This window comes from Chanodichthys erythropterus, chromosome 12, assembly GCF_024489055.1.
Source record: "Chanodichthys erythropterus isolate Z2021 chromosome 12, ASM2448905v1, whole genome shotgun sequence".
In the NCBI taxonomy this organism is placed as follows: domain Eukaryota; kingdom Metazoa; phylum Chordata; class Actinopteri; order Cypriniformes; family Xenocyprididae; genus Chanodichthys; species Chanodichthys erythropterus.
In genome coordinates, this window is record NC_090232.1 from 52127261 (window position 1) to 52152615 (window position 25355).

The 25355-nt window shown below is 37.8% G+C and overlaps 4 protein-coding genes across 8 annotated transcripts; all 4 read left to right on the plus strand.

Moving 5' to 3' along the window:
* Nucleotides 1-1143: 1143 nt before the first annotated feature.
* Nucleotides 1144-3233, plus strand: LOC137032460 (uncharacterized). The gene is made up of 5 exons (XM_067404224.1): nt 1144-1201; nt 1291-1620; nt 2643-2741; nt 2848-2903; nt 3039-3233. The coding sequence occupies exons 1-5, from the start codon at nt 1144-1146 to the stop codon at nt 3231-3233; spliced, it is 738 nt and encodes a 245-aa protein (XP_067260325.1).
* Nucleotides 3234-4610: 1377 nt separating this feature from the next.
* On the plus strand, nt 4611-8969 carry LOC137032268 (CMRF35-like molecule 6). 2 transcript variants are annotated; one of them, XM_067403977.1, is made up of 7 exons: nt 4611-4749; nt 4839-5168; nt 5620-5748; nt 5897-6118; nt 6240-6335; nt 6471-6544; nt 6628-8969. In XM_067403977.1, the coding sequence occupies exons 1-7, from the start codon at nt 4692-4694 to the stop codon at nt 6850-6852; spliced, it is 1134 nt and encodes a 377-aa protein (XP_067260078.1). In that variant the 5' UTR covers nt 4611-4691; the 3' UTR covers nt 6853-8969. The 2 variants fall into 2 exon arrangements, with proteins under 2 accessions (XP_067260078.1, XP_067260079.1); XM_067403978.1 differs by lacking the exon at nt 5620-5748.
* A 145-nt stretch (nt 8970-9114) lies between these two features.
* LOC137032965 (CMRF35-like molecule 1) lies at nt 9115-12254 on the plus strand. The gene is made up of 7 exons (XM_067405015.1): nt 9115-9338; nt 9428-9766; nt 10543-10860; nt 11142-11390; nt 11514-11609; nt 11747-11820; nt 11915-12254. Exons 1-7 carry the CDS (start codon nt 9281-9283, stop codon nt 12137-12139), a joined length of 1359 nt encoding a protein of 452 aa, XP_067261116.1. The 5' UTR covers nt 9115-9280; the 3' UTR covers nt 12140-12254.
* Nucleotides 12255-13810: 1556 nt separating this feature from the next.
* On the plus strand, nt 13811-24158 carry nlrp3 (NLR family pyrin domain containing 3). Of its 4 annotated transcripts, XM_067403613.1 has the most exons (11): nt 13811-13848; nt 14567-14722; nt 17540-17816; nt 17978-18019; nt 18188-19973; nt 21195-21368; nt 21445-21616; nt 21802-21974; nt 22044-22217; nt 22711-22757; nt 22829-24158. In XM_067403613.1, the coding sequence occupies exons 3-11, from the start codon at nt 17549-17551 to the stop codon at nt 23374-23376; spliced, it is 3384 nt and encodes a 1127-aa protein (XP_067259714.1). In that variant the 5' UTR covers nt 13811-13848; nt 14567-14722; nt 17540-17548; the 3' UTR covers nt 23377-24158. The 4 variants fall into 4 exon arrangements, with proteins under 4 accessions (XP_067259714.1, XP_067259715.1, XP_067259713.1 ...); XM_067403614.1 differs by lacking the exon at nt 14567-14722 and having other exon boundaries at nt 13812-13848; XM_067403612.1 differs by lacking the exons at nt 13811-13848; nt 14567-14722 and adding an exon at nt 16343-16460.
* The last annotated feature ends 1197 nt before the right edge of the window (nt 24159-25355 follow it).

Genomic DNA, 25355 nt, shown 5'->3' on the forward strand with positions numbered 1-25355 from the left:
CCACAGGGGGGGCAGCATGGAGCACTGTGGCCCAACTCGGGAGGCAGTGCATCCCGAAGTCGAGGCTGTGAGTGGGGTACAATCACATGGCTCCAAGTGGGCAGGGTGGCGTGGGAAGGCATTGCGTTCCCGGGGCGCCAAGACCCTGCCCATGGCGAAGGAAGGAATGGCTGAGAGAGAGGGAGCGAAAGCCCCAGCGCAGACCTTCTTATATGACCCAGAGGTTTTGGAAATTGCTCTTTTATTGAAAATGTGGCCAGCGGCGGAACAGAAAGAAAACACAACACAGGAGGGAGCGGTGCAGTCACCGTCTCCAAGGCAATCTCCAAAACCTCCGGGTCTCCCGCCTCAGGGCCGCTTCTTTGCCTTCTTCCTCTTGGAAGGCGGTTTGGCGGCCTGGGCGGGGGGCGTGGCCTTCCTGCGGGTGGCTTGAGGAGGATGGGAAGACTCCGACCTCACAGGAGCCGGAGCCGCAGGAGGACGCCCTCGGCGAGGAGCAGACGAAGGCACAGCCCGAGGCGGATTGGTGGCCTCATCACGCCTGGGCAAGATGTGCTTAATGGCCTCCGTCTGCTTTTGCACTGCCTAGAACTGCTGAGCGAAGTCCTCGACAGTGTCGCCGAAGAGGCCGGCCTGGGAGATGGGGGCGTCAAGAAAGCGCGCTTTGTCGACCTCCCTCATCTCAGCCAGGTCCAACCAAAGATGCCGTTCCTGGACCACCAGGGTGGACATCGTTTGACCCCGGGCGCGTGCCGTAACCTTCGTCACCCGGAGGGCGAGGTCGGTCGCGGCGCGCAGCTCTTGCAGCAACCATGGAAGGTCAATTACAGAGATCATTTTAACTTTTTTTTATTTTTCTCTGTTTTTCAATACTTTCTCACTATAGTAAGTGCTTCTTTAAACGGAACCGCTTCTTTTCACTCAAAAGATAAACCCTCACAGTCTTCTGAAGAAAAGTAACTGACTTTACATTATTTACATTATGTCATAGTTGGTGTAACGGCTAGGTCAGAGTGACTGGTCAAACGAGAGAAAGAGAGAAACTGAGAGTGAGTGTGTGTGTGTGTGTGTGTGTGTGTGTGAGAGAGAGAGAGAGCAGTTCTTCATGAAGTCTGTCCACCAGCAGCACACAGATAAAGCAGAATGATCCTCATCTGTGATCATAAACTTCTCATATTTAACCTGCTGCTCATCATGTCAGGTAAGAGTTTATTCTGTGTTTATTCTCAGCACTTGTTCTCAATCAGGTCCATGTTTGCTCTGAGCTGTTTCTCTCTCTTTGTGTTTTAGTGGTGGCATGTGAGATGAAGGAGATCTTGACTTTCACTGCTTATGAAGGAGGAAAAGTTGAAATGCAGTGTCCCTATGAGTCTGGATATGAAACACATAAGAAATTTCTCTGCAGAGGAAAATGTCCAATACACAATAAAGACATTCCTGTTGAATCTGGATCTGCTAAAGACGAGAGATTCTCTCTGACCGATAACACAACGAGCCACATCTTCACCGTCACCATCACTGATCTGAGAACAGAAGATCAAGGACAATACTGGTGTGCTGTGGAGAGAGGATTTATAACAACGGATCTCTACACAGAGATTCATCTGGAAATTAAACATGGTAAGTCAGAATATACTGTATGAGTGAATAGTTCATCAGTGCACACAGATATGGTGTAAAATACATAAGCATAACTAATATATCACTAATATACTGCAAAAGTAACATTACAGAAGTCTCTCTGTGTCTGTGAGAGAATGTATCGTGTGTTATAAAGATGTAAAGATGCGAGATAACAGAAACCACAGTATCCTCTGATGATGATGATGATGATGATGTTCACACCACACAAATACTGACCCGCATCACTTCCTGACACATGACACACTTTAACTTATGAAGAACAGGATACATTTACATTTTACAGCATTATCAGTTGACATCTTTCACTTCAAACGTCCAGGTTTTCCCGGAGGACAGTACTGATGTGTGAGATAAAGACACTTCAAAATACTTAAATGTGTTATTTCTTCTGTATGCATCTGAACATCACCTGCCATTATGAAAGAGATTTGAGGAACGATGTCAAAGAAGTGAGACAAAGTTTCTATCTGAAAAAACAGTAACGGTCGATTCTCTCTGAGGGATGAGGACTGTACTGAACAAATGTTGCTGGTCACACATACAGTACAGCGCTATATTTCCACCTCACCCCTGACATCAGAGAAGTGTTAATAACAGCTTTGACTCAGAAGAGTTCACAAGAAACTAAAGGCGTCACATGACTTTGTGCCACTATAACACTTCTTCTGAATGCATGCTCAAACAAGCAAACAATCCTACATAGTTTTTATTCTGCAATAACTGCATAAACAGACTGTCATTTAGGTTGTTTTCATCTATAGATTATGTAAGTGACATCATGCATTAAACCCAATGATCATCTGCTTCATTTCCATCAGAGAGGAACTCACCTGAACCAACCACAACAGCTTCAGATCACTCGACTGAACCAGCGGCTGTCACTTCATTATCACCACAATTACAACGAGGTACATATTCTGTTACTTAAACACATCTGATTGTCCAGATCTCCTCAAAAACAGGATATTTGGGGTTATCATTTTTTTTTTTTTTTTTAGGTTTTACAGCAGTCATCATTATGTTGCTGGTCATGGGGATACTGATGGTGTTTGGACTCTCATCGTTTATTTATTTCAGACTGAGTCAAAGGAAAGAAGGTGAAACTGTCTTTCTGTCAAAACACACATCATTTTACATGCTGAAGAATGAAGCGTTTTATTATCTGGATAATTTATTTTGTCACAATCTGGTGTCATGAAACAGGAGTGCGGTCGAGAGATGACGTTCATGTGTCGACTGAAAACCTGCTTACTGAAGAAGTGAGTTTCATCGTGTGTTTGAGTTTGATCTCAATCAGTTTGTAACCTCTTATTTGTGGACTGATAATCTTTATCATTGTCATTCCTCATCTCAAGTGTGTTTTACTGCGGTGACTCTTTCTTCTCTTATTTCAGGCCACTCATACCGTCTGTCATTATGAAGAGATCATTTGCACTAATAATCATGCTGGCTTCAGTTTGGGCCTTCCTGTGTTTGGTGAACATGACGCCTCTGACACTCTCACCTGTTCAGCGGTTGTGTTTCAAACCACAGAACATTCAGACAGGACTTCAGCACGACAGGAACTATATGCAACTCTTAGTCCATGACCATGTAAAACTGAGTGAAACTGTTTAGTTACATATCTGAATCTGATGAAAAATGTTTATTAAAACTTCTTTTGACTTGAGCGATGTGTTTTTGAAATGCTGTGTCAAGAAGAGAGACATGAGCGCTGATTAAAGACGTCCGTCGAGAGCGTGATGCAAAACCGATCCAATGAGATCCAGAATGGATTCGGAAACGGTAAAACTCAACTGTTTAACTCTAGGGGAGTTGTAAAATGAGCCTATTTTCAAAAAAAGTGGAGTGTTCCTTTAAGCCCGGGATACACTGCATGATTTTTGGCTGTCCCAGACAAAAGACTGCCATCGTGAAACAACCGTAGTGATTTCTGTGATCGTGGCTCTTAATCGGTGGTCCTATGTCGTACAGTGAGAGAGGTTCAAAGACGGCCGTTTTCCAGGTCTTGCGACCAAAGATAGCCTTAGATCATCTTCTGACAGTGTCAGAAATTCAGCATGATCATTGCACAGTGTGTTTGATGCTGCGACCCTCATCTACTGGCCAGCCAATGAAAATGTGACATGAAATCAACGCGACATGGCGCTAAATCTTAAAACTGCTTACCTCAAGCTCTTTTCCCTTCTTCTTTCGCCACACAAAAACTTCAACTGCCAAAGTGTGATTCAACATAGTGTTTTGTTTACTACTAGCACATGCTGATGACATTTTATTCTTCTATAGAAACTTGTATAGTAGCCTTATAGTAGACTCTTCTGTAGTTACACAGTGTACTGAGACCGACGGAAAATGAAAAGTTGCAATTTTCTGGGCCGATATGGCTAATAACTATACTCTTCATTCCAGCGTAATAATCAAGGTACCATGAGTGCAGCAGACGCAATGATATCATGCAGCGTCTCTCACAAATGTCTTCATGGTAAACTATTAAGTTGAATTAAACATTCAAAAAATCAAAATTGTCAATCGGTCATAGGACTGCACATGCGCATTAGTTTGATCCCATCCTGAAAAATACAGTTTTTTGTCATGATTCGAGTGTTTAAGAACAAAATTAATGAGACAGTTGTTGTCAGATTTCATTGGTGATTTCAAATATGAAATTTAATCGAAAGCTTGGAAAACAGCTTTGGAGAATTAGATGTTTCCCCATTCAAAGAGACAGGAGCTGCACTTGATGCCTGAGAGGCGTTTCAAAGATGGATGCTGGAGTGAAATGTTGTGCATGTTGTCTCTTATGATGATCAGTGTTGATTAAATATATTTTCAGTCAATTTATTTGTGTCTGCTAAAGGAAAATAAAAATAAAAGGAAGATTTAATTTATTCAACGAAGATGTTCAATAGAGGGAGCTCCTGCTGCACACACTGTATTCATAGAGAGGAGGAGCAACTGAGAGAGAGAGAAACTGAGAGTGTGTGTGAGAGAGAGAGAGAGCAGTTCTTCATGAAGTCTGTCCACCAGCAGCACACAGATAAAGCAGAATGATCCTCATCTGTGATCATAAACTTCTCACATTTAACCTGCTGCTCATCATGTCAGGTAAGAGTTTATTCTGTCTTTATTCTCAGCACCGGTTCTCAATCAGGTCCATGTTTGCTCTGAGCTGTTTCTCTCTCTTTGTGTTTTAGTGGTGGCATGTGAGATGAAGGAGATCTTGACTTTCACTGCTTATGAAGGAGGAAAAGTTGAAATACAGTGTCCCTATGAGTCTAGATATGAAACACATAAGAAATATCTCTGCAGAGGAAAATGTCCAATACACAATAAAGACATTCCTGTTGAATCTGGATCTGCTAAAGACGAGAGATTCTCTCTGACCGATAACACAACGAGCCACATCTTCACCGTCACCATCACTGATCTGAGAACAGAAGATCAAGGACAATACTGGTGTGCTGTGGAGAGAGGATTTATAACAACGGATCTCTACACAGAGATTCATCTGGAGATTAAACATGGTAAGTCAGAATATACTGTATGAGTGAAATAGTTCATCAGTGCACACAGATATGGTGTAAAATACATAAGCATAACTAATATATCACTAATATACTGCAAAAGTAACATTACAGAAGTCTCTTTGTGTCTGTGAGAGAATGTATTGTGTGTTATAAAGATGTAAAGAGGTGAGATAACAGAAACCACAGTATCCTCTGCAGATGATGATGATGATGTTCACACCACACAAATACTGACCCACATCACTTCCTGACACATCACATGACATACAGTTTCATTTATGGAAGAATAGTTCATAAAAAAACCCAGAAAATATAACTGCACAACTCAAATTATTAGACTTTTTCAAGTGTTTCATCCAGCCGTTCTAAAAAAAAAAAAAAAAAGCCAAATAATTTGAGATGCTATCAGCCATTTTACATGCTTACTGATCATCTGATTACTTTATAGCACTGGTGAAGATGCTGAACACACATCGCTGTTCACACATACGTCACTGTATTTTCACCTCACCCTTGACACTAACAGCTGCATCAGGGGAAGTACAAAGATCACATGATCTTGTGCCACTATTAGACTGTAAAAATGAAACTATTTTTATTCTGAAATGCATGTTCAATATATAAAATGTCTTGCCTGAAACAATATTAGTTTTTTTTAACCTCATCATATCTGAAATAGACTGCAGACTGTCATTCATTAAACCAGATGATTATTTGTGCTTCAGTCACATCAGAGTCACCTAAACCAACCACAACAGCTTCAGATCACAACAGGAAACCAGCAGATACTGCATCTAACAGACCCGTCACATCTGTATTTCCTTCATCATCATCATCATCTTCATCATCATCATCATCATCATCATCTTCATCATCATCATCATCATCTTCAGTGATATTGATGCTCTCATCGTCTAATAATGCAGCGTCATCAAAACCAGAACCAGGTATGAAGAGTTCAGTTGCTTACAGTTTTTAAATGCCTGTCCAGGGACTTTTTTCTCAAGTTTCATTAGAAATAGGACATTTAGAGTCATGATCACATGGTTTTGTTGTCTGTATTTCAAGGTTTTGCCATGATGGTCATGTTGATGGTCGTAGGGATCCTGACAGGGTTTGGATTCTCACTGTTCATGTACTTCAGATGGAGACGAAAGAAAGAAGGTGACCGTCTTTCTCATGAATCATTTTATTACCTCTCATTTTCATAGTCAAACTGAACTTCAGTGTCACAAAGCTGTCAAAATAAAGACCTTTAATACATTTTGACACAAAACAAAATCTGGTGTCACAAAACAGGAAATCAGCCCAGAGATGTTGTTCAAGGCCCGACTGAGCATCTGCCCAACAGAGATAATGAACCGAACAGAGACGTGAGTTTGAGTTTGATCTTTTATTACTGGATTATAATAATCTTCTCCACTCTAATTCATTTGTTTTTACTCTCTTCTGTCAGGTCTCTGATTATGAAGACATCAGTGACACTCTTGATCATCCTGTCTACAGTTCAGCTCTTCCTGTATTTGATGAACACGACGCCTCTGTTTATGCTTTAGCACAATTACCCAGCAGCCCCTCTGACAATCTCACCTACTCATCCATCATATTTTCAGCTACACATCACTCAGACAGGACTTCTGACGGGCAGGAAACATGTGACTACACCACCGTTAGACCATAAAGACTAAAGGTTGATTAAACCTGATTCACACCTAAAGTTATGTCTAGAAGACATCTTGGCACAAAGACGTCCACTGAGGAGCCAGAATGAAAGTTTCTGCACGTCTGATATAGACGTCAAAAAAAGATGTCTTTAAAAACTTTCATTCCAGCTCCTCAGTGGACGTCTTTTCAAAATATGTCAGTAGTAATGAAAAGATTTATCTTGAATGTTGTCATGGAAACTACCATGAATAAATCTTATTAAACAATTTAATAATGTTAAAAATGAATCTATACCTGTATGACATTACGCTGTATCCACATTGAACCAGTGGTTTGGGAAATGGATGAATGATTCAACTGTGGGCGCCATCTTCTGGCGAGATGCAGGAATTCATTCAGCACGACCCTCACAGTGCATTATGGGTATTCTCTAGCCGTTGAGCATATATTGGTTGTCCACTCGTTATTGTGGTGCATTGTGGGATTGAATGTGTGCACTCAATAATATCCAAGCAGGTACATCTGTACCAGCTCTTACCAGCATCCAGTTTGTGCTTGTCTAAATTAATTGCTAACATTTACAAAACGAGCCTGCAATAACAGAAATAAGCCTTTTTAATGCAAATAAATTAAATTAAATTAAAATGTTTAATGAAATTAGAAAATATTTAAGAGAGTTTTGTTTCATTTAGTTTTATACATTTGTTCTCATATCTATTTATTTTGCTCTAATAATCTCAAGTTTTACTGGATTCTTTACTTCTTTTATAGTGTGGGTCTAAGTGTACTTTTTAATGCCCTTCCCTCACTAACCTCCCTCCGTCTCATTCACTCAGATGTACGTCATCACTTATGTTGCATGAGTGCCCAGTACTGGCGGATCCATTGAAATGTGTTTACATTGAACGCCCTAAACCCTTGATCACTTGAACACACAATGAAGCTGATTTATTATTTACAGTTTTTTGACACTTGACTATATGGGGGTAAAGTGGGGTGGAGTAGATTCACTCAAGGGAAAGTGCTTAGGGAAGTATGTGAGCGTATGTCTAAAAGTGGAGTTAAACACAGTCCGGTTCCAGTGAAGGACTGTGACTTGATATAAAACCTTCAGATGACACAAAGTCTCTGTAAGTTACCGAAATCACACTTGAAACACACGGAGCTCATTCACAAAGCACAGTCGTGGGTCCTGAAAATAAAAAATAACAGAACTTTTTGAGTGTTCCCATATAAAGGATTAACAGCTGTATTCTGCTGCTGTGTGAATGTACTCTATTATATTTGGAAAGATACATTAGATACATTAGTGCTTGACCCCGGTTGTTACTTGAGGTAGTAAATTGTTGTTCACACAAATCTCTTTTGCACAGTCTTTCAGTCTTCTAATTTCATTCTTCAATGAAGGAAAATGACTGTTTTAGACAAGACTTACTATACCCCACTGTGAGCATGTTTACAGGAGTTTATTGTATGTAGTAAGTGCAGGTACATGTGTCATGATCACCAGTTGGAGTGCCCTACTTAGCCTCCCGAGGGCACTCCACCCCGGACCATTATCTCACCACTCGGACTTCAATTCCCATAACCCACTTCCCGGACTCATTATCACTTATTGCACCCAGCTGTCTTGTATTATGTTATTAGTGTTCTGTCTATTTATACCTAGTTTGTTTCTGCTTTTGTTATGGAAGTTTCGTTTATGGTCACTGGAATCACTGTTTGTTTTTCTTTGTTTTTCTTTGTTTTGCATGGACTGATCTGTGGATTTTGACCCTTGCCTGTTCTGATTACGTTTCTGGATTACCCGATTAAAGCTGCGTTTGGATCTAACCTTCTTGTCTCTGTTAAACTGTTTTGCTGTTCTTTCACATACAGTATACAGAAACATGTTGTCACGGAATGCACAGTTACTGCTTCTTTTGTCATTCTTTGTGTGTGTGTGTGTGTGTGTGTGTGTGTGTGTGTGTGTGTTTTCACCACATTTAGACATAACTGCAAAAAGAATGTTTTGTTCCTCTCATTATGGGCAGTAATGTCATTATTGGATCAGACTGACACCAAGTGGCCACATATGCAGGTTAAACAGTATAATGCTTTTGAATGATGTTTGTTATCTCTTAGTTATCAGTGTCGATGAAATATATATTCAATTGTGTTTCTGTGTACTTATTAAAAGTCCTAAATCTCTTCTGTGGTCAAGAGTGAATATATTAGTGTCTGCTTAATGAATACATGTAAATGAATTTACTAAATTTAATAAAGATATCAATAGAGGGAGCTCCAGGTGCAGACACTGTATTTCATAGAGAGGAGGAGCAAATTACAGAAACTGAGAGAGTGTGTGTGTGTGTGTGTGAGAGTGAGTGAGAGAGAGAGAGAGAGAGAGAGAGAGAGCAGCTCTTCATGAAGTCTGTCCACCAGCAGCACACAGATAAAGCAGAATGATCCTCATCTGTGATCATAAACTTCTCATATTTAACCTGCTGCTCATCATGTCAGGTAAGAGTTTATTCTGTGTTTATTCTCAGCACCTGTTCTCAATCAGGTCCATGTTTGCTCTGAGCTGTTTCTCTCTCTTTGTGTTTTAGTGGTGGCATGTGAGATGAAGATCTTGACTTTCACTGCTTATGAAGGAGGAAAAGTTGAAATACGGTGTCCCTATGAGTCTGGATATGAAACACGTAATAAATATCTCTGCAGAGGAGAATGTAAATTAAGCGTACTGAAAAGTAAAGACATTCCTGTTGAATCTGGATCTGCAGCTAAAGACAGGAGATTCTCTCTGACCGATAACACAACAGCCCTCAGCTTCACCGTCACCATCACTGATCTGAGAACAGAAGATCAAGGACAATACTGGTGTGCTGTGAAGACAGGATTTCTAAAAAAGGATCTCTACACAGAGATTCATCTGGAAATTAAACATGGTAAGTCAGAATATACTGTATGAGTGAAATATTTCATCAGTGCACACAGATATGGTGTAAAATACATAAGCATAACTAATATATCACTAATATACTGCAAAAGTAACATTACAGAAGTCTCTTTGTGTCTGAGAGAGAATGTATTGTGTGTTATAAAGATGTAAAGAGGCGAGATAACAGAAACCACAGTATCCTCTGCAGATGATGATGATGATGATGATGTTCACACCACACAAATACTGACCCACATCACTTCCTGTCACATCACATGACATACAGTTTCAATAATGGTCAAAAAGAAAGTATAATTGAGCAACTCAAATTCTTAGATTTTTTTCTTTTTAAAGTTTTGTACAATAGCCTTTTTCAAGGCATATTGTTGTTTCTAAGTATTTAAGTTGTGCAGTTAAAAATTCTCTTTTTTTATATATTTCTCTTTCATAACTTGTACCTCAAAATTTAGATGTGCGTTTATATTTTTTAAATCAGTTCATTTAACAGCTTGTCAGAGAGTTGCATTATCTGTTGACATTTAATGATACAAAAGTCTTTCTGTAGTCAAAGATGTTTTCATTTCAAATTCATTCCTTTATCAGTGTTTGTAAGCGGAGCAGCCAGTGACAGACAGTGTGAATGAATGTAAAGCAGAAACTGATCTGATAAGACAGCCAGTACTGTTACTATAACAGATCTGAGACTCAAGGATGGACGTCAGTACTGCTGTCCAATAAATAGATTTCGATACACTTAAATCTCTCATTTCTGCTCTGATTTAGTGTCTGTCATGTCTGCTGTGACTGGAGAGCATCTGAAAATCACCTGCGATTATGAAAGTGATTTGAAGGACAATGTCAAATTCATCTGCAAAGGAAGAGACCCGTCCTTCTGTAAGACATCAGCTATCAAAGTTTCATCAGAGAAAAAACATAACGGTCGATTCTCTCTGAGAGATGAAGAATCTGCAGGAGTTTTTACTGTGAAAATCACTGATCTGACACAAGAGGATTCTGGGATATACTGGTGTGGAGCTGCAGAGAGAGGAAAAGAGCACAAGAACAAGTGGATTAGAGCTATAGATCTGAACATTCATGACGGTAAGATATTATCAGTATTATTCCTCTGTGAACAGAACTAGTGAAGATACTGAACACACATCGCTGGTCACACACACACACACCCCTGTGTTTTCACCACACCTGACATTAGTGAAGCGTTACTAACACTGTGTCAGGGGAAGTACAAAGATCACATGATCTTCTGCCACTATTAGACTGCAAAAATGAAACTCTGTATATTTATTCTGAAATGCATGTTCAATATATAAAAAGTCTGTTGCCTAAACAATATTAATTCATTTTTTATTCTCATTCTGCAGACCATCATGCATTAAACCACGTCACATCAGAGTCACCTAAACCAACCACAACAGCTTCAGATCACAGCAGTAAACCAGCAGATACTGCATCTAACAGACCCGTCACATCTGTATTTCCTTCATCATCATCATCAACAACATCATCTTCATCATCATCATCAAAAACATCATCATCTTCATCATCATCATCTTCAGCGATATTGATGCTCTCATCATCTAATAATGCAGTGTCATCAAAACCAGAACCAGGTATGAAGAATTTAGTTGTTTAAAGTTTGTGACTTAGTAAATGCCTGTCCAGAGACTTTCTTCTCAAGTTTCATTAGGACATTTAGAGTCATAATCACATGGTTTTGTTGTCTGTTTTTCAAGGTTTTGCCATGATGGTCATGTTGATGGTCGTAGGGATCCTGACAGGGTTTGGATTCTCACTGTTCATGTACTTCAGATGGAGACAAAAGAAAGAAGGTGACCGTCTTTCACATGAATCATTTTATTACCTCTTATTTTCATAGTCAAACTGAACTTCAGTGTCACAAAGCTGTCAAAATAAAGGCCTTTAATACATTTTGCCACAAAACAATAAATCTGATGTCACAAAACAGGAAATCAGCCCCGAGATGTCGTTCAAGGCCCGACTGAGCATCTGCCCAACAGAGATAATGAACCAATCAGAGACGTGAGTTCATCATGTGTTTGAGTTTGATCTTTTATTAGTGGATTATAATCATCTTCTCCACTCTAAACCATTTGTTTTTACTCTCTTCTGTCAGGTCTCTGATTATGAAGACATCAGTGACACTCTTGATCATCCTGTCTACAGTTCAGTTCTTCCTGTATTTGATGAACACGACGCCTCTGTTTATGCTTTAGCACAATTACCCAGCAGCCCCTCTGACAATCTCACCTACTCATCCATCATATTTTCAGCTGCGCATCACTCAGACAGGACTTCTGACGGGCAGGAAACATGTGACTACACCACCGTTACACCATAAAGACTAAAGGTTGATTAAACCTGAATCACACCAAACTCAGAATGCAACTCCTCGATCTCACTTGCTTTGTGGTTTTTAAATCTGTGGACTTACTTTTATTTGGAATAAATCATTATTTGAGACACAAGATTGTTTCACATATGTTTGGTTACATTAATGACTGACCTTTATTTATATCCATAAGTTAATTAGTATTATAGAACAATAAACCAAGCAAAGTACATAGTGAGAAAGGAAATGTTGTGGTGAATTAATTTAATAAAAGTAAAAATAAAAATCAGAATGAAAAGCTGAGCAACAAAGTAGTGAATTCAGGTTAATTGGGACATCTTAGAGAAGTTTTACAGATGAGCAAACAATCTAAAAAATACATCTTGCAGATGTAAATGCGGACATCAAATAGACGTATCAGTGATGTCCGTGTGCTATCAGGGTCGCCGCTTCGTCAGGCTTTAAAATGTTTAACGCACGAAATGATGCTCTGATTAGGACTCCTGACAGCACACATTCATCTCAGACACGTCTATTTGATGTGTATGTTTTCATCTGGAAGACACATTTTTTAAAATATGCAATACCTCTCTAAGACGTTCCCTGTCAGATGTTATATAGACATTTAAAAAAAATGTCTTTAAGATGTTTATGATTTAGTACATATGTAAAGCTACTTTTTAAAAGATGACTATCAGATGTTTGTACATAGCAGATGTTTTCCAGATGAAGCGCTCTATAAAAGACAACTTGAAGATGCATGTGTACATTTCACAAGTGACTGTAGCAAAGGAAATGATCCATTGGATTTTTCCATGACATATGCTTTTCTTCTGGGAGTCATTCCATGATCTGGAGACCTGATATGAGCAGGAAGTCTGGGAGTCATAGCTTTGTGGAGGGAAAGGTGGTATATTTAGTATTGTGGTAGAAATTCCCCTATGCAAATGACTTAATCTTCTAATCAACACCCAAGCTTTGCGTCTCCTAATCGATGCTTACAAAATTTATCCTGTAGCGCATCTCCTAGTCAATGCCCTCTATGAACACTAGATCTCTAGTATTCCACTAACCTGCTGTGCAGCATAAACTAGCCAAACTCCAGACACTGCTTTTCAATATGCTTTAATCACAGGATCTCGGACCAATTTCAGAGAATTTCTTCTGACAAAGAGAGTACAACAGTTTTTAGGAGCATGGCAAGGGTGACATGATTCATTACATATTTTTTCTCCAACTTTATTAGGTCTAGCTCTTTGTTACTAAGTAAAAGCAAATGTGGATGATCATGAGGTTATATATAACAAAACTAGACACCGTCTAGTTGTCTAGTTTTGTTTCCTCTTGATATTTTCAGGCACACTAATGTTACTAATGTAGGGGCATTTAGTATTCAAAGGCATATAAATGTTATTCCTGCAAGAAAAACAAATGTAAGTTATGTTAGAATTAAGAATTAAAATGTCCTTACAGTATTTATTAGTAGGTTAATTCAGTAGTTCCACAATATTAGCTCTACAGTCAAACCATCCAGTCCTGAAATCTGGAAAAACTGCTGCACGTCTAGCGTTTCGCTGCTCACCAAAACAATAGACCCCCTTCAGGTCAAAGTCGAAAACGCGATTCCTGGCGTTATAATTCTGTCCCGTCAGAGAGGCTCATGGGAGGAGACTGTCGAAAGTAAAAGTAGCGGAAGCATTTTGAGAGCTGCAGGACAGGTCAGGTCTTTGTTTATTATTTACCAAACATTTGTGTTTCTTTTATCAATAATGTGAAAGCCTCTGTGTCCATGAGTATCGTTTAATGCTTCTTGAAACCAAAGCATTTTCGTCTTTGATGCAAATAAAAAACTAATCTTTGCATCCACACAGCGTTATGACACCAGTTTAAAATGACTAAACGTAAAAAAAAAAATAGCTTCAATAAATTATACATATTTGTGATTAAATAATAAATGCATAGTTTGTCGTTCACCCAAGTCTCTTTTGCGCGCGTTTGGTCTGGTAATCTCTTCCGTGCATTTAACCGCACACCAAAAGTGATACTAACTATCAAAGTCTGAAAAATCGCTCAACTCTTAGAGAACAGCGAAGTCCACACCACAACTATAACGACAAGGCGTAGAAGATCGATATCGTTGAAATCAGCTTTAGAGGTATTTGTTTTCTAGTTGCATAACGACAAAAAAAAAAAAAAAAAAAAAAAAAACATCAATAGCCTACTTCAATGCTCGCGCTGCAGTTATGTTCAAAGCGCGCGCTGCAGAAATCGAAATCTACCCTTAAGAGGTCGATGTTAGTTATCATCATTAAAAGCTATGTTTCGTTCTTGATGTGAAACAAATAAAATCAATTTAGTAAAATGAATATTCAACAATATTATTGATTTGACTGTACTGACGCTGTGTGAACTGAACTGAACTTTTTTTTTTTGCAGAACTGCTTTATTGATTAAATAAACTAATTTACTAACTGATGATCTGTTGAATCAACACTGAACTGACTTCAGCTGAACAAAAGCCGAAATGCATCATTTTCCAGTTATCACTGTAAAACAACCTGCTTTAAAACAATCTGTAAAGCGCTATAAAAGGTGACCTGACTTCCCTTACGAAAAATAAGTATACTTTAAATTAATTTTATTAAGTAGCCTATACTTAAGTAATGTTCAAGTATATTTTTAAGTATACGTTATGTAGTAACGTATGTGTACTAATATCAATGTACTAGTAGTAAACTTGTAAGTGTAGGCTACTATTTCAATACTGTGTGGGACTGAAATAGCCCACTTAGTATATAAAAGTATATTTTTATGTGTACAATAAGTGTAACAGTAGTAAACTTTAAATATTTAGAACTAGTTCACAACTACGTTTCTCATCTGTACTGCATCTGTACTACAAGTGAAATTATAAGTATAGTAGTAGTTTACTATTTTAATATTAGTAGTACATTTTTTGGTTTATGAAAGTACATTTTGAAGTATACTCTCAGTAAACTACTAGTTTAGTAGTTCTATACTGCAAGTTTTCTCTTTAAGTGAACATAGCATCATACTTATAGTTTACTATTTATAGTCAAACCAGAATTTATTCAGACACCTTCACTATTTCACACATTATCACAGTTTATTCACTATAGTTTAAGAAATGGTAATAAAATATGACAAGAACTCAGAGTTAAGATCAGATAACACTTAATCAGATAACACTTAATCAAAACATGGCCAGGTCAAAGTGTCTTAATAATTTTTGGTCCCAAATTTTTATCAGTTTTACTGATAGTCCACTGTAGGAAAGAATTCTGGGGTATAATATGTCTCAGTTTACTTTATTTAGCTATCCTCACTTAAATGAATTATAGTGTTCTGCACCCACAAGTAAAAAAAAATATATATATATATAAAAAATTGTATCTAGTGTCTGAATAATTTTTGGTTTGACTGATTATATTTGCACTTTAACTATAATACTATGTTCCTATTTAGGTATATTTTTTATACTTGAAATATACCTTTTTCTTTCCATTTTAAAAACATTTTATTCTAGCTTCATGCATCCTTTTTTTTATCAAAACTTGAATGTGGGTATTAATTTTTTTCAAAGACTTGGTCGAGATGGGATTCAGAGCAATCATCAAAACACAGATGGAGTAGATTGAGTCCATCAACACCAAAGTTTCACAGTCCTATAGCTCGTCTAGTGTTGACATTTCATTCAGTAACGTTAGGTAGTTTTGATTTACGTGCTGTTTAATATTTGGTGATTGTGCTATTTTACATTTACGTGAACAATCTTCTATCACTTGTTTCTGCTTCTTCTTCACCTGTGTTTTGATCGGCGATTCTGTACTAGAAGAAGTATAAAAGCGTTTTTTGTTTGTTTTTTTATAAATCAATGTTTTCAAACAATGTTAGTTTATAAGACAGTATGTAAAACTATGTGGAAAAAAGTTTATTTAATAGGCTACTCAATCAAAAGAGTAAACTACAACTACAATCCAAGTATACTTACAATACTTAATTATACTTTTAAGTATACTTATCGATCAAAAGATTACAAGTATAGGCTAAATATACTAAATATACTTTTCTGTCAGTAAGTCAAGTATACTTAAGTGCAAATTTAAAGCTGCTGTCCCCAGTTTTTCCTCTTTGTCGCCATCTCTGTTTGAAACATGCAATTGCAGTCATATGCGGAACAGTTATCTGTACGTGCGTTGTGCCTCGGCACAGCTCGTCAGCACGGATGAATCTAATGCTTGCTGTCAGTCACCGCACCGGTGTGGATACTGTAGGCCTACTTCAGAATCACAGATTCAACTTCTTGAAAGTATGACCAATATAAGAATTTTCACTGGAAAATATCATCTGAACAATTAAGTAACATGTCTGCCACTTTTGTTCTGACCAACTGAGGAAAAAAGCATTAGGCCTACAATAAATCACGCTGCCAATGATGATTAAATCTAACGATCGCTTAGCTCTGATCACCGTGCAAATTATTATTACTGTTATATTGTTCTCAAATTGTTAATGTTAACAACATCCGCACTGCGTGACTGTGTATTTAGTGTGTATTAGTGTTACCTGTAGATTTCAATTTCTGTATCCACTCCACAGTCCAAAGTCTTTTGCTTTTTGGCTACGGGTGAATCTCCAGTTGTCACTGATGATTGTCATTTTGACCTTTCTGGATTACAATCCGCCATCAAAATGATAAGTTTAATTATTTCAGCTGCTGTGAGAAAAGGCTATAAATGATCCGCTACCAGCAGCATCCTGACATGATTTAACTGAGCCTCTCGACGGGACTCCTTTCTGTTTACGGACGTGACGTAATGACGCACAGAGGAACTGCTGCATGCTTGAATTTCCCGTGGAAATCCGCCAGTTCGCTCTTATTATACAACATTATTACAAGCTTACCGTCGTGAATCGAGACAAGATAATTAGATAGTTTTGAACACTGGCTGGTTATGTACTTGTTCAAAAGTTGATTTTGGATCATTTTTAACCAAAAAAAGTTGCGGACTGCAGCTTTAAGTATATTTCTGAGAAGTACATAAAAAGTACTTATAAATTCTTATTTTTAGTTTAAAATAAGTATACTAATAGCACACTTGAATGAACTTCTTTTTCTTAAGGGTTGACCTGACTGATTTTGGATTTATTTGTCTGCATGACTATGAACATGTTTGTATAGGCCTAATGAGTACACGGTTTGTAAAAAATAACATTAGCTAAACAGCTCTCATTCTTATACCTTTATATTTGTTGCTCAGTAATTCAGGTCTGGGTGTGTTTGTGATTGTTAAAAGTGGGTATTTCATGAGTTTATCAGATATACAAATATTAAATTAGTTTACGTCAAACCCTAACTGTCATATCTATTCTCTTCATCTTATCCAGGTAGACAAGATGGCGTCTGTTCCAGAGCAGCTTCTGGAAGCAGTGGATGAGCTGGACAATGACAAACCAAAGAGGCAAAAAAGTGCAATTACAGCTGATGAACTGGAGAAGGCCGATGCAGTAGATGGATTGATGCAGACAGTCAGCCCCTCTCACGCTGCAGTCAGTGTTGATCTGAAGGCTGAAACAGGTGCAACTGTAAATTCTCCTATACTCACTGGAAACATCATCCAAGGCTCAGTAATCTTGAGCTTCAACTCAACCACTGGTGCTGTCGGTAAGATCACAGCACTATCACACATTTAACATGTCTCACTATAAAATACATTGCAAGTTTGCAATAATGTGTTTTTTTTAATCACTTTAATAAATGATTTGTGCTTAATGTGTTTGCATTTTCTCTGGCTTTGTTCCTGATGCTTGCTGCCATCTTTAAAGAGTTGCAAAATAGAACCAAGGGACAGACCTCTGAAAAACAAGGTACAAAACCAATAGGCACATTTTTATTCTGGTTATAAATGCATTCGACTTGGATTTACAGTATATCAATTACTAACCCTCTACAAGTTACAATTCCTAGCAACTCAATTATTTTAGGCAGAAGTCATTTGCATTGACAGCAATTGTTCTGTTTTTTATTTGTTCTAGATGATAATGTCTTGCAAGAAATCCTAAAAAGGCACAAAGACAACATGAAGGCCAAAACAGGACGTGTTTTTGAAGGCAAAAAAGACAACAAAATACATCTCAACAAAGTGTACACTGAACTCTTCATCACTGAAGGGGACATTACAGATGTGTATGATGAACATGAGGTTCTGAAGATTGACCGAGCCGTGAAAACGCCCAAATTTGAGGACACGCCGATCAACTGCAATGAGATATTCTGTTTATTGAGGCAAAAGGAGGAGGGAAACATTGTGTTGACCAAAGGCATTGCTGGCATCGGAAAGACATTCTCCGTGCACAAGTTCATCTTGGACTGGGCTGAAGGAAAAGCCAATCTGGATGTTGACTGTGTGTTTCTGCTTGCATTCAGAGAGATTAACTTGATTAATGATGGTAAAGAGGTCAGTCTGCATGAGCTTCTGCTGGAATTTTATCCTGAATTGAATGACGTGGAAAACACCAAGTTTTATAAAAAATGTAACCTGGCATTTATCTTTGATGGGCTTGATGAGAGTTGCCTGGAGCTGAATTTTAACTGTAAGCCAGTGAAATGTGTGAATGAACGGTCATCTGCTGATGCTTTGTTTACAAGCCTCGTTAAAGGGAAACTGCTTCCATCAGCACTCGTCTGGGTGACATCACGACCAGCGGCGGCCAATCAGATCCCTCCTGAGTACGTAGGATTGTTCACGGAAGTACGCGGATTCACCGACCAGCAGAAAGAAGAGTACTTCAGAAAAAGGATCAAAGATGAGACTCAGGCTTCCAAAGTGATTTGCCACATTAGGACATCTCGTAGTCTTTACATCATGTGCCACATTCCCGTGTTCTGCTGGATCACGGCCACTGTTCTTCAGGATGTTCTCATCAAGAACAACGGGCAAGATATTCCCTCGACACTCACCGAAATGTACATCCATTTCCTGCTGATACAGATGAATATAAAAAACCAGAAGTACGAAGAGAAACTTGAAAGAGATCGCACAAAAGTCTTGGTCTCAAATAAAGAAATAATTTCCAAGTTGGCAATGCTGGCATTTGAACAGCTGAAGAAGGAAAACGTCATGTTCTGTGAGAAGGATCTAAAAGCATGTGGCATCAATGCAAGTGAAGAGTCCACAGGATTGTGCACTGAAATCTTCAAGAAAGACTCTGTCCTGCATGAGATGAAGGTTTATTACTTCATACATCTCAGTGTGCAGGAGTTTCTTGCTGCGTTGCACGTGTTCCTCTGCTATTTGAAGCAGGATATGGATGAGCTGGCGTTCTTCCTGGAGAATGTGCGTCCTAAGAAAGACCAAATGCTGTACATTTTGCTGAAAAAGGCGATTGATAAAGCCAAGATAAGTGAGCGAGGGCATTTCGACCTCTTCCTGCGTTTTTTGCTGGGCATTTCTCTTGAGTCCAATCAGAGACTCCTCATTGGCTTGCTGGACGAAGCACTGGACAGTAGAAAATGCATTGATAAAACTATCCAATACATCAAGCAATTGCAAAACAACGACAAATGCCCAGATAAATCCATCAACCACTTCTTCTGCATACTGGAACTGCAGGACAGAAGCCTGTACCAACAAATCATGAAATATCTGAGATCAGAAAGTGGCCAGCCAAAAACAGTGTCCAAGTCTAACTGCTCAGCTCTGGTCTATGTGCTTCTGATGTCAGAAGAGGTGCTGGAAGACTTCAACCCAAAGGCATTCAACAGCACATATCCCGGATGCAGGAGACTCGTGCCAGCCGTGAGATGCTGCAGAAAAGCCCTGTAAGTAGAATCAAATGACAAGTGTTATATTACATTCTGTTTTATTTTTCAACATATCATTTTAGGGCTAAAATCATGATTTTTTTGGTCAGTATTGAAATTATGATTGTTTAACAAGATTATTGGTGGGCAATATGATCAAAGTCTTATTTTACTATATGAGTAATTTGGTAACACTTTACAATAAGGTTCATTAGTTAACATTAGTTAACATGAACTAATAATGAACTGCACTTATACAGCATTTATTAATCTTTGTTAATGTTAATTTCAACATTTACTAATTTATTATTAAAATCTTGTCAACATTAGTTAATGCACTGTGAACTAACATGAACAAACAATGAACAGCTGTATTTTCATTAACTAACGTTAACGAAGATTAGTAAATACAGTAACAAATGTATTGCTCATGGTTAGTTCATTTTAGTTAATACATTAACTAATGTTTAACTAATGAACTTTATTGTAAAGTGTTACCAGTAATTTTAATTATCTGTAAAATTTCACAGTTATCGACACTTCAGCAAAAACTAATACTAGGTTAAGTAATGTAAGAAAACGGTCCTCAAAATGATTACATACAGTCAGCAATACAATGAGAACAAATAAACTAATTAGAAACAAAATGGACAAATAAATACAACAGAACAATAATACAAATTAAATAAACAATGTTTTAAAGGGTTAGTCATTAATTACTTAACCCCATGTCGTTCCAAACCCGTCAGACTTTTGTTCATCTTCGGACACACATGAAGATGTTTTTTGATGAAATCTGATAGATGTCTGTCCCTCCATTGACTGCCTTTGCAACTTGATTGACATTTCAAAATGTTCATAAAGAGATCAGAAAACTAATCCACATGAATCGAGCGGTTTAGTCTAAATATTCTGAAGAGACTCAATCACTTTTTATGATGAACAGATTTTATTTAGGCTTTTACATATAAACTTTGATCAGTAAACATGAACATATTTTCAACCAAACTTGAATGACGCATGAGAACAAACCTCTTGCAGAAGCTCAAACATGCTGTATAACACACAAGAATGGACCTCATTGGTTATGCAATAGGTTTGAGCATTCGAAAGAGGTTTGTACTTGTGTGTCATTCAAGTTATTTATTGAATTTTGAATTTTAATTTTATTGTGATTTGTATTTATTGAATGTAAAGGTAAACTCTTCATGATTAGTAAACATATTGCCATGTTTACAGGTTTTCAGACTGTGGACTGACAGAAACTTGCTGTGAAACTGTGGCTTCGGCTCTCCAGCTAGAAGACTGTCCTCTGAGAGAGCTGGACCTGAGTCACAACTACAGTATCGAGGCAGGAGTAAATGCGCTTTCTGCTGGACTGAAGAGCCCACACTGTCATCTGGAGACACTGAGGTCATTACAATTCCCATTGATGTGTAAACAATTACTGGCTAGCCTGAAATGTAATGCTGATATTGTACTTGTTCAGATTGGCACAGTGTCATTTTGGCCAGGACAGCTGTATGAAGCTTGTCTCTGCGATCCAGATGATCTCACGTCACCTAAAAGAGCTCGATCTCAGTGGCAGTGATCTGCAGAACTCTGGAATCCATCACCTCCTAGATGGGATGGAAAATACAGTGAGAAAACTTCAAGTTCTAAGGAATGTATTGGCCATATTTAGCATTACAGCAGTTTGAGCAATTTGATGAAATAAACAAACAAAGTCATTAAAGAATTGTTATTTTTGGGTGAAATATCCTTTTGACACTATCCATAACTTTCTGTAATAAAGTATATTAAGAGACAGATGTTTAACAGAAGATCATTTTGAAATGTTTTCTTCAGGTTGAGCTGGTGTAACCTCACTGAGAAGAGTTGTGAGCAGCTTTTGTTGATTCTCAGCTCAGCTGTACCCCTGAAAGAGCTGGACCTGAGTAACAATGACATTCAGGATTCAGGAGTGAGGCTGCTCTATAATGGACTGAAGAGTCCAAACTGTCAGCTGGAGATACTGAGGTAAAAGTGTTACTTTAGCTTATTTCTTTGAGAAATGCAGTGTTGCTTATTTGTTTTGTCCATATGTAGATTGTCTGGCTGTATGGTGACAGAGGAAGGCTGTGGTTATGTGTCTTCAGCTCTAAGTTCAAACCCTTCATACCTGAGAGAGCTGGATCTGAGCTACAATAACCCAGGACAATCAGGAGTCCAGCCTCTCAATGACAAACTGAGGGATCCAAACTACTCACTGCAGATACTCAAGTATGTTGTGCGTCATGATGTGATGTTCATTTTTTGCTATTTGCTGCTCAAGAAACATTTCTGATTATTATCAGTGTTGAAAACAGTTGTGCTGTTTCATATTTTTGTGGAAACTGTTATACATTTTATTTTTCAGGATTATTTGATGAATAGAAAGTGACTTTAAAACTGACTTTAAATTCTTAGACTAATGTTTTGATTCCAAACATCTAAACAGCTTATTTTTTTATAAAAATCATTTAAAGCCACAATATGTAAATTTTCACCGATAGAGGTCGATTATTCAAAACAAAGGCATAGCTTGACAAAGCCTTGATTTCACAGAATCATGGGATGTGCAGAATCAGGAAGCATGTCTAATGTGACATTTAATTCATGGTTTATTCATTCAGTTCATTCATTTCTTGTAAATCAAACTCATGACCTTTTATTATTTGCTTTCATTCTTGTAACCTTTTCTTAATTTTCTCTTCATCTTCATTGACTTCTGCAGAACTGATCCTATGGGTGAACACTTCATCAAACCAGGGATAAGAAAGTGTAAGTGAATCATTCTCCATCTGTCTGTGTTTCTCTCTGAGACACTAATGGAAGTGTTTTCTGTCTCACAGATGCCTGCAATCTCACACTGGATCCAAACACAGCTCACGTGGAGTTGTGTCTCTCCAACGGAGACAGAACAGCAACACGAGTGAGGCAGATTCAGCCGTATCCAGATCATCCAGAGAGATTTGAACCTGTCCAACAAGTGCTGTCTAGAGAGAGTCTGTCAGGCCGCTGTTACTGGGAGGCTGAATGGACGGGTCCGGAAGGGACAGTCGGAGTGACGTACAAGGACATCCTGAGGAAAAATGATGATCTTTGTTTAGTGGAGGCCACCAGTCAGCTTGGAAACAATGATGTGTCATGGAAAATTACCTGTGGATCTTTTCCATATGTTTCTCATGCTACAGAAGACATTAATATAAAGACTCCGACCTCTCGTTCATGTAATAGAGTAGGTGTTTATGTGGACACGACAGCTGGAGTTTTGTCCTTTTACAGTGTCTCTGACACACTCACACACCTGTACACCTTCCTTGCATCTTTTAAATATCCTCTCTATGCAGCATTCAAGGTGGAAAGAGACTCCACCTTGTCCTTTTGTCAGATGTTGTAGCCTGAATGCCTCTTCATCTTACCATGTGTGCACATTTATCACCAGAACATCAAATCGAATTTGATAAGATTTTATCAACATAATTGTTGAATGGCGGGACTTAGCTCACCTGTCAATCATCATCTATGATGCTGCAGAATGAAGCGAGAGACAAACTTGCCTGAGAGAAATGGGAGAAATAACCTCAATTTGTGTGCTATTGTGTGCGTCTACTAATTCTGAGTACCCGTTATAATCATTAGATAATCTTTGTTAATCGTAGTATTTGATTATGGGTCAATTTTGCATTTCTTCGATATTATTGAGTTAATCTGAATGAACAGTGTTAAAGCAAACTAGCGCTGTGTGTTCATGATTATATCATCGCAGTTTGTGATATCTTCACCTTGTTCCGTATATGTTTATTCTTGTCACAATGCTACTATGCTGAGAGTTATTCATGTCAAGTTTATATGGGAGTACTGTATAGTGCGCTGGGTGATATTTATTGCCAGTATATGGACACTTTAGGTTTCAACGTGCCGATTATGTCTACATAAATGATGACAGCGCCATACTGCATAGTATTTTTCCACTGAAAGTTAATACTCTATACTGTAGTTAGGTATACTATAATATTTTATAGTGGAATTTGATGTGTAATGTGATTTAATTTATATAACAGTCAAGACATGTTATGATGATTATTTCTTTATTTATTTTTCATTGTAGTACCTTACATCTACCCACAAATTCTCAACCTCCCTCTCATGTACCTCTTTATAAACATCTTCACTGTTCAATAAACCCCTTTGATTTAATCTGATTGCCTTGATCCATTCCTGTGTTCTGATCGACACACCAAGAGGAAGGCTAGAGACATTAGAACCACCTTAGATTACAATCCTTTTTCAACTGCTTAACAATAATTGCAAAGGTTCTACATTTTACTATAAACGTATAACAACCGAACCACATTTTCAGAAATTACTAAGGATTTGCCTTTTTTGGCATGCACATTTTTTATTAAAATGCTTTATTTTTCTTTATGAAACTTGCACTGAGCTTAAAGTCTCATTTAACACTTATTTAAGTCTCATTTGTTCACATAGTTAACCTACACAGGGCCTATAGACAGAGCTGGGTAGTAACTGATTACATGCAACCAGGATTACGTAATCAGATTACAAAAATTAAGTACTTGTAATTAGATTATATTACATTTTAAAATACTTGTAATCAGACTACAGTTACTTTTTTATATTGATTATTTGATTGCATGTTATTCTCACAATGGCAGTAAAATAATCACAATAATTGATTCTCCTTACTACTACTTTTTAATTTTTTATATTTTCCTCTCTAAAAAAGTCTGCTTATATGTGTTAAGATCTTCCAGGTTTGTGGAACTGCTGTAGGACTTGGCCTATTTATTAGCTCAATTAATTATCAAGAGGGGTAATTGAGTTACAGGGAATACGAATCGAATCAACTGTAATTGATTCACTGTAAATTATTCAGAATTAATATTTAACACTTCATCAATTATTCGTCCAGCGAAAAATTGAGGTTAAAGTATTTTACCAATTCTGGATAAAATATTATTCTGTGGCCAACAGTAACAATATTTTATTATGATTATTATAAGCAAGAGGTAACTTTTAGGATCTTTTGAGTTTAAGACAGTAATTTGATACACAGCACAAGAAACTCGTATATGTGAAAATCAAAACAAGCTTTATTGACTACTTCTAATGATTACAAGAAACTAAGGCTAAACACACACACATACATACACACACACACACACACACACACACACACACACACATTCGCGGAGTTGATATGAGTTATGAAGAAAGTCCCAAATACTAACTAAACATCGCAACCTGAGGAAAATCACAAAAGCAGAGCTTTGGCTTGATTCTTTAGGTTTAAAGGAGTTTCACCAGTTTCCAGCAAGAGAGAGAAGTTTGCTTGTAGCCTACATGATTGGTAAT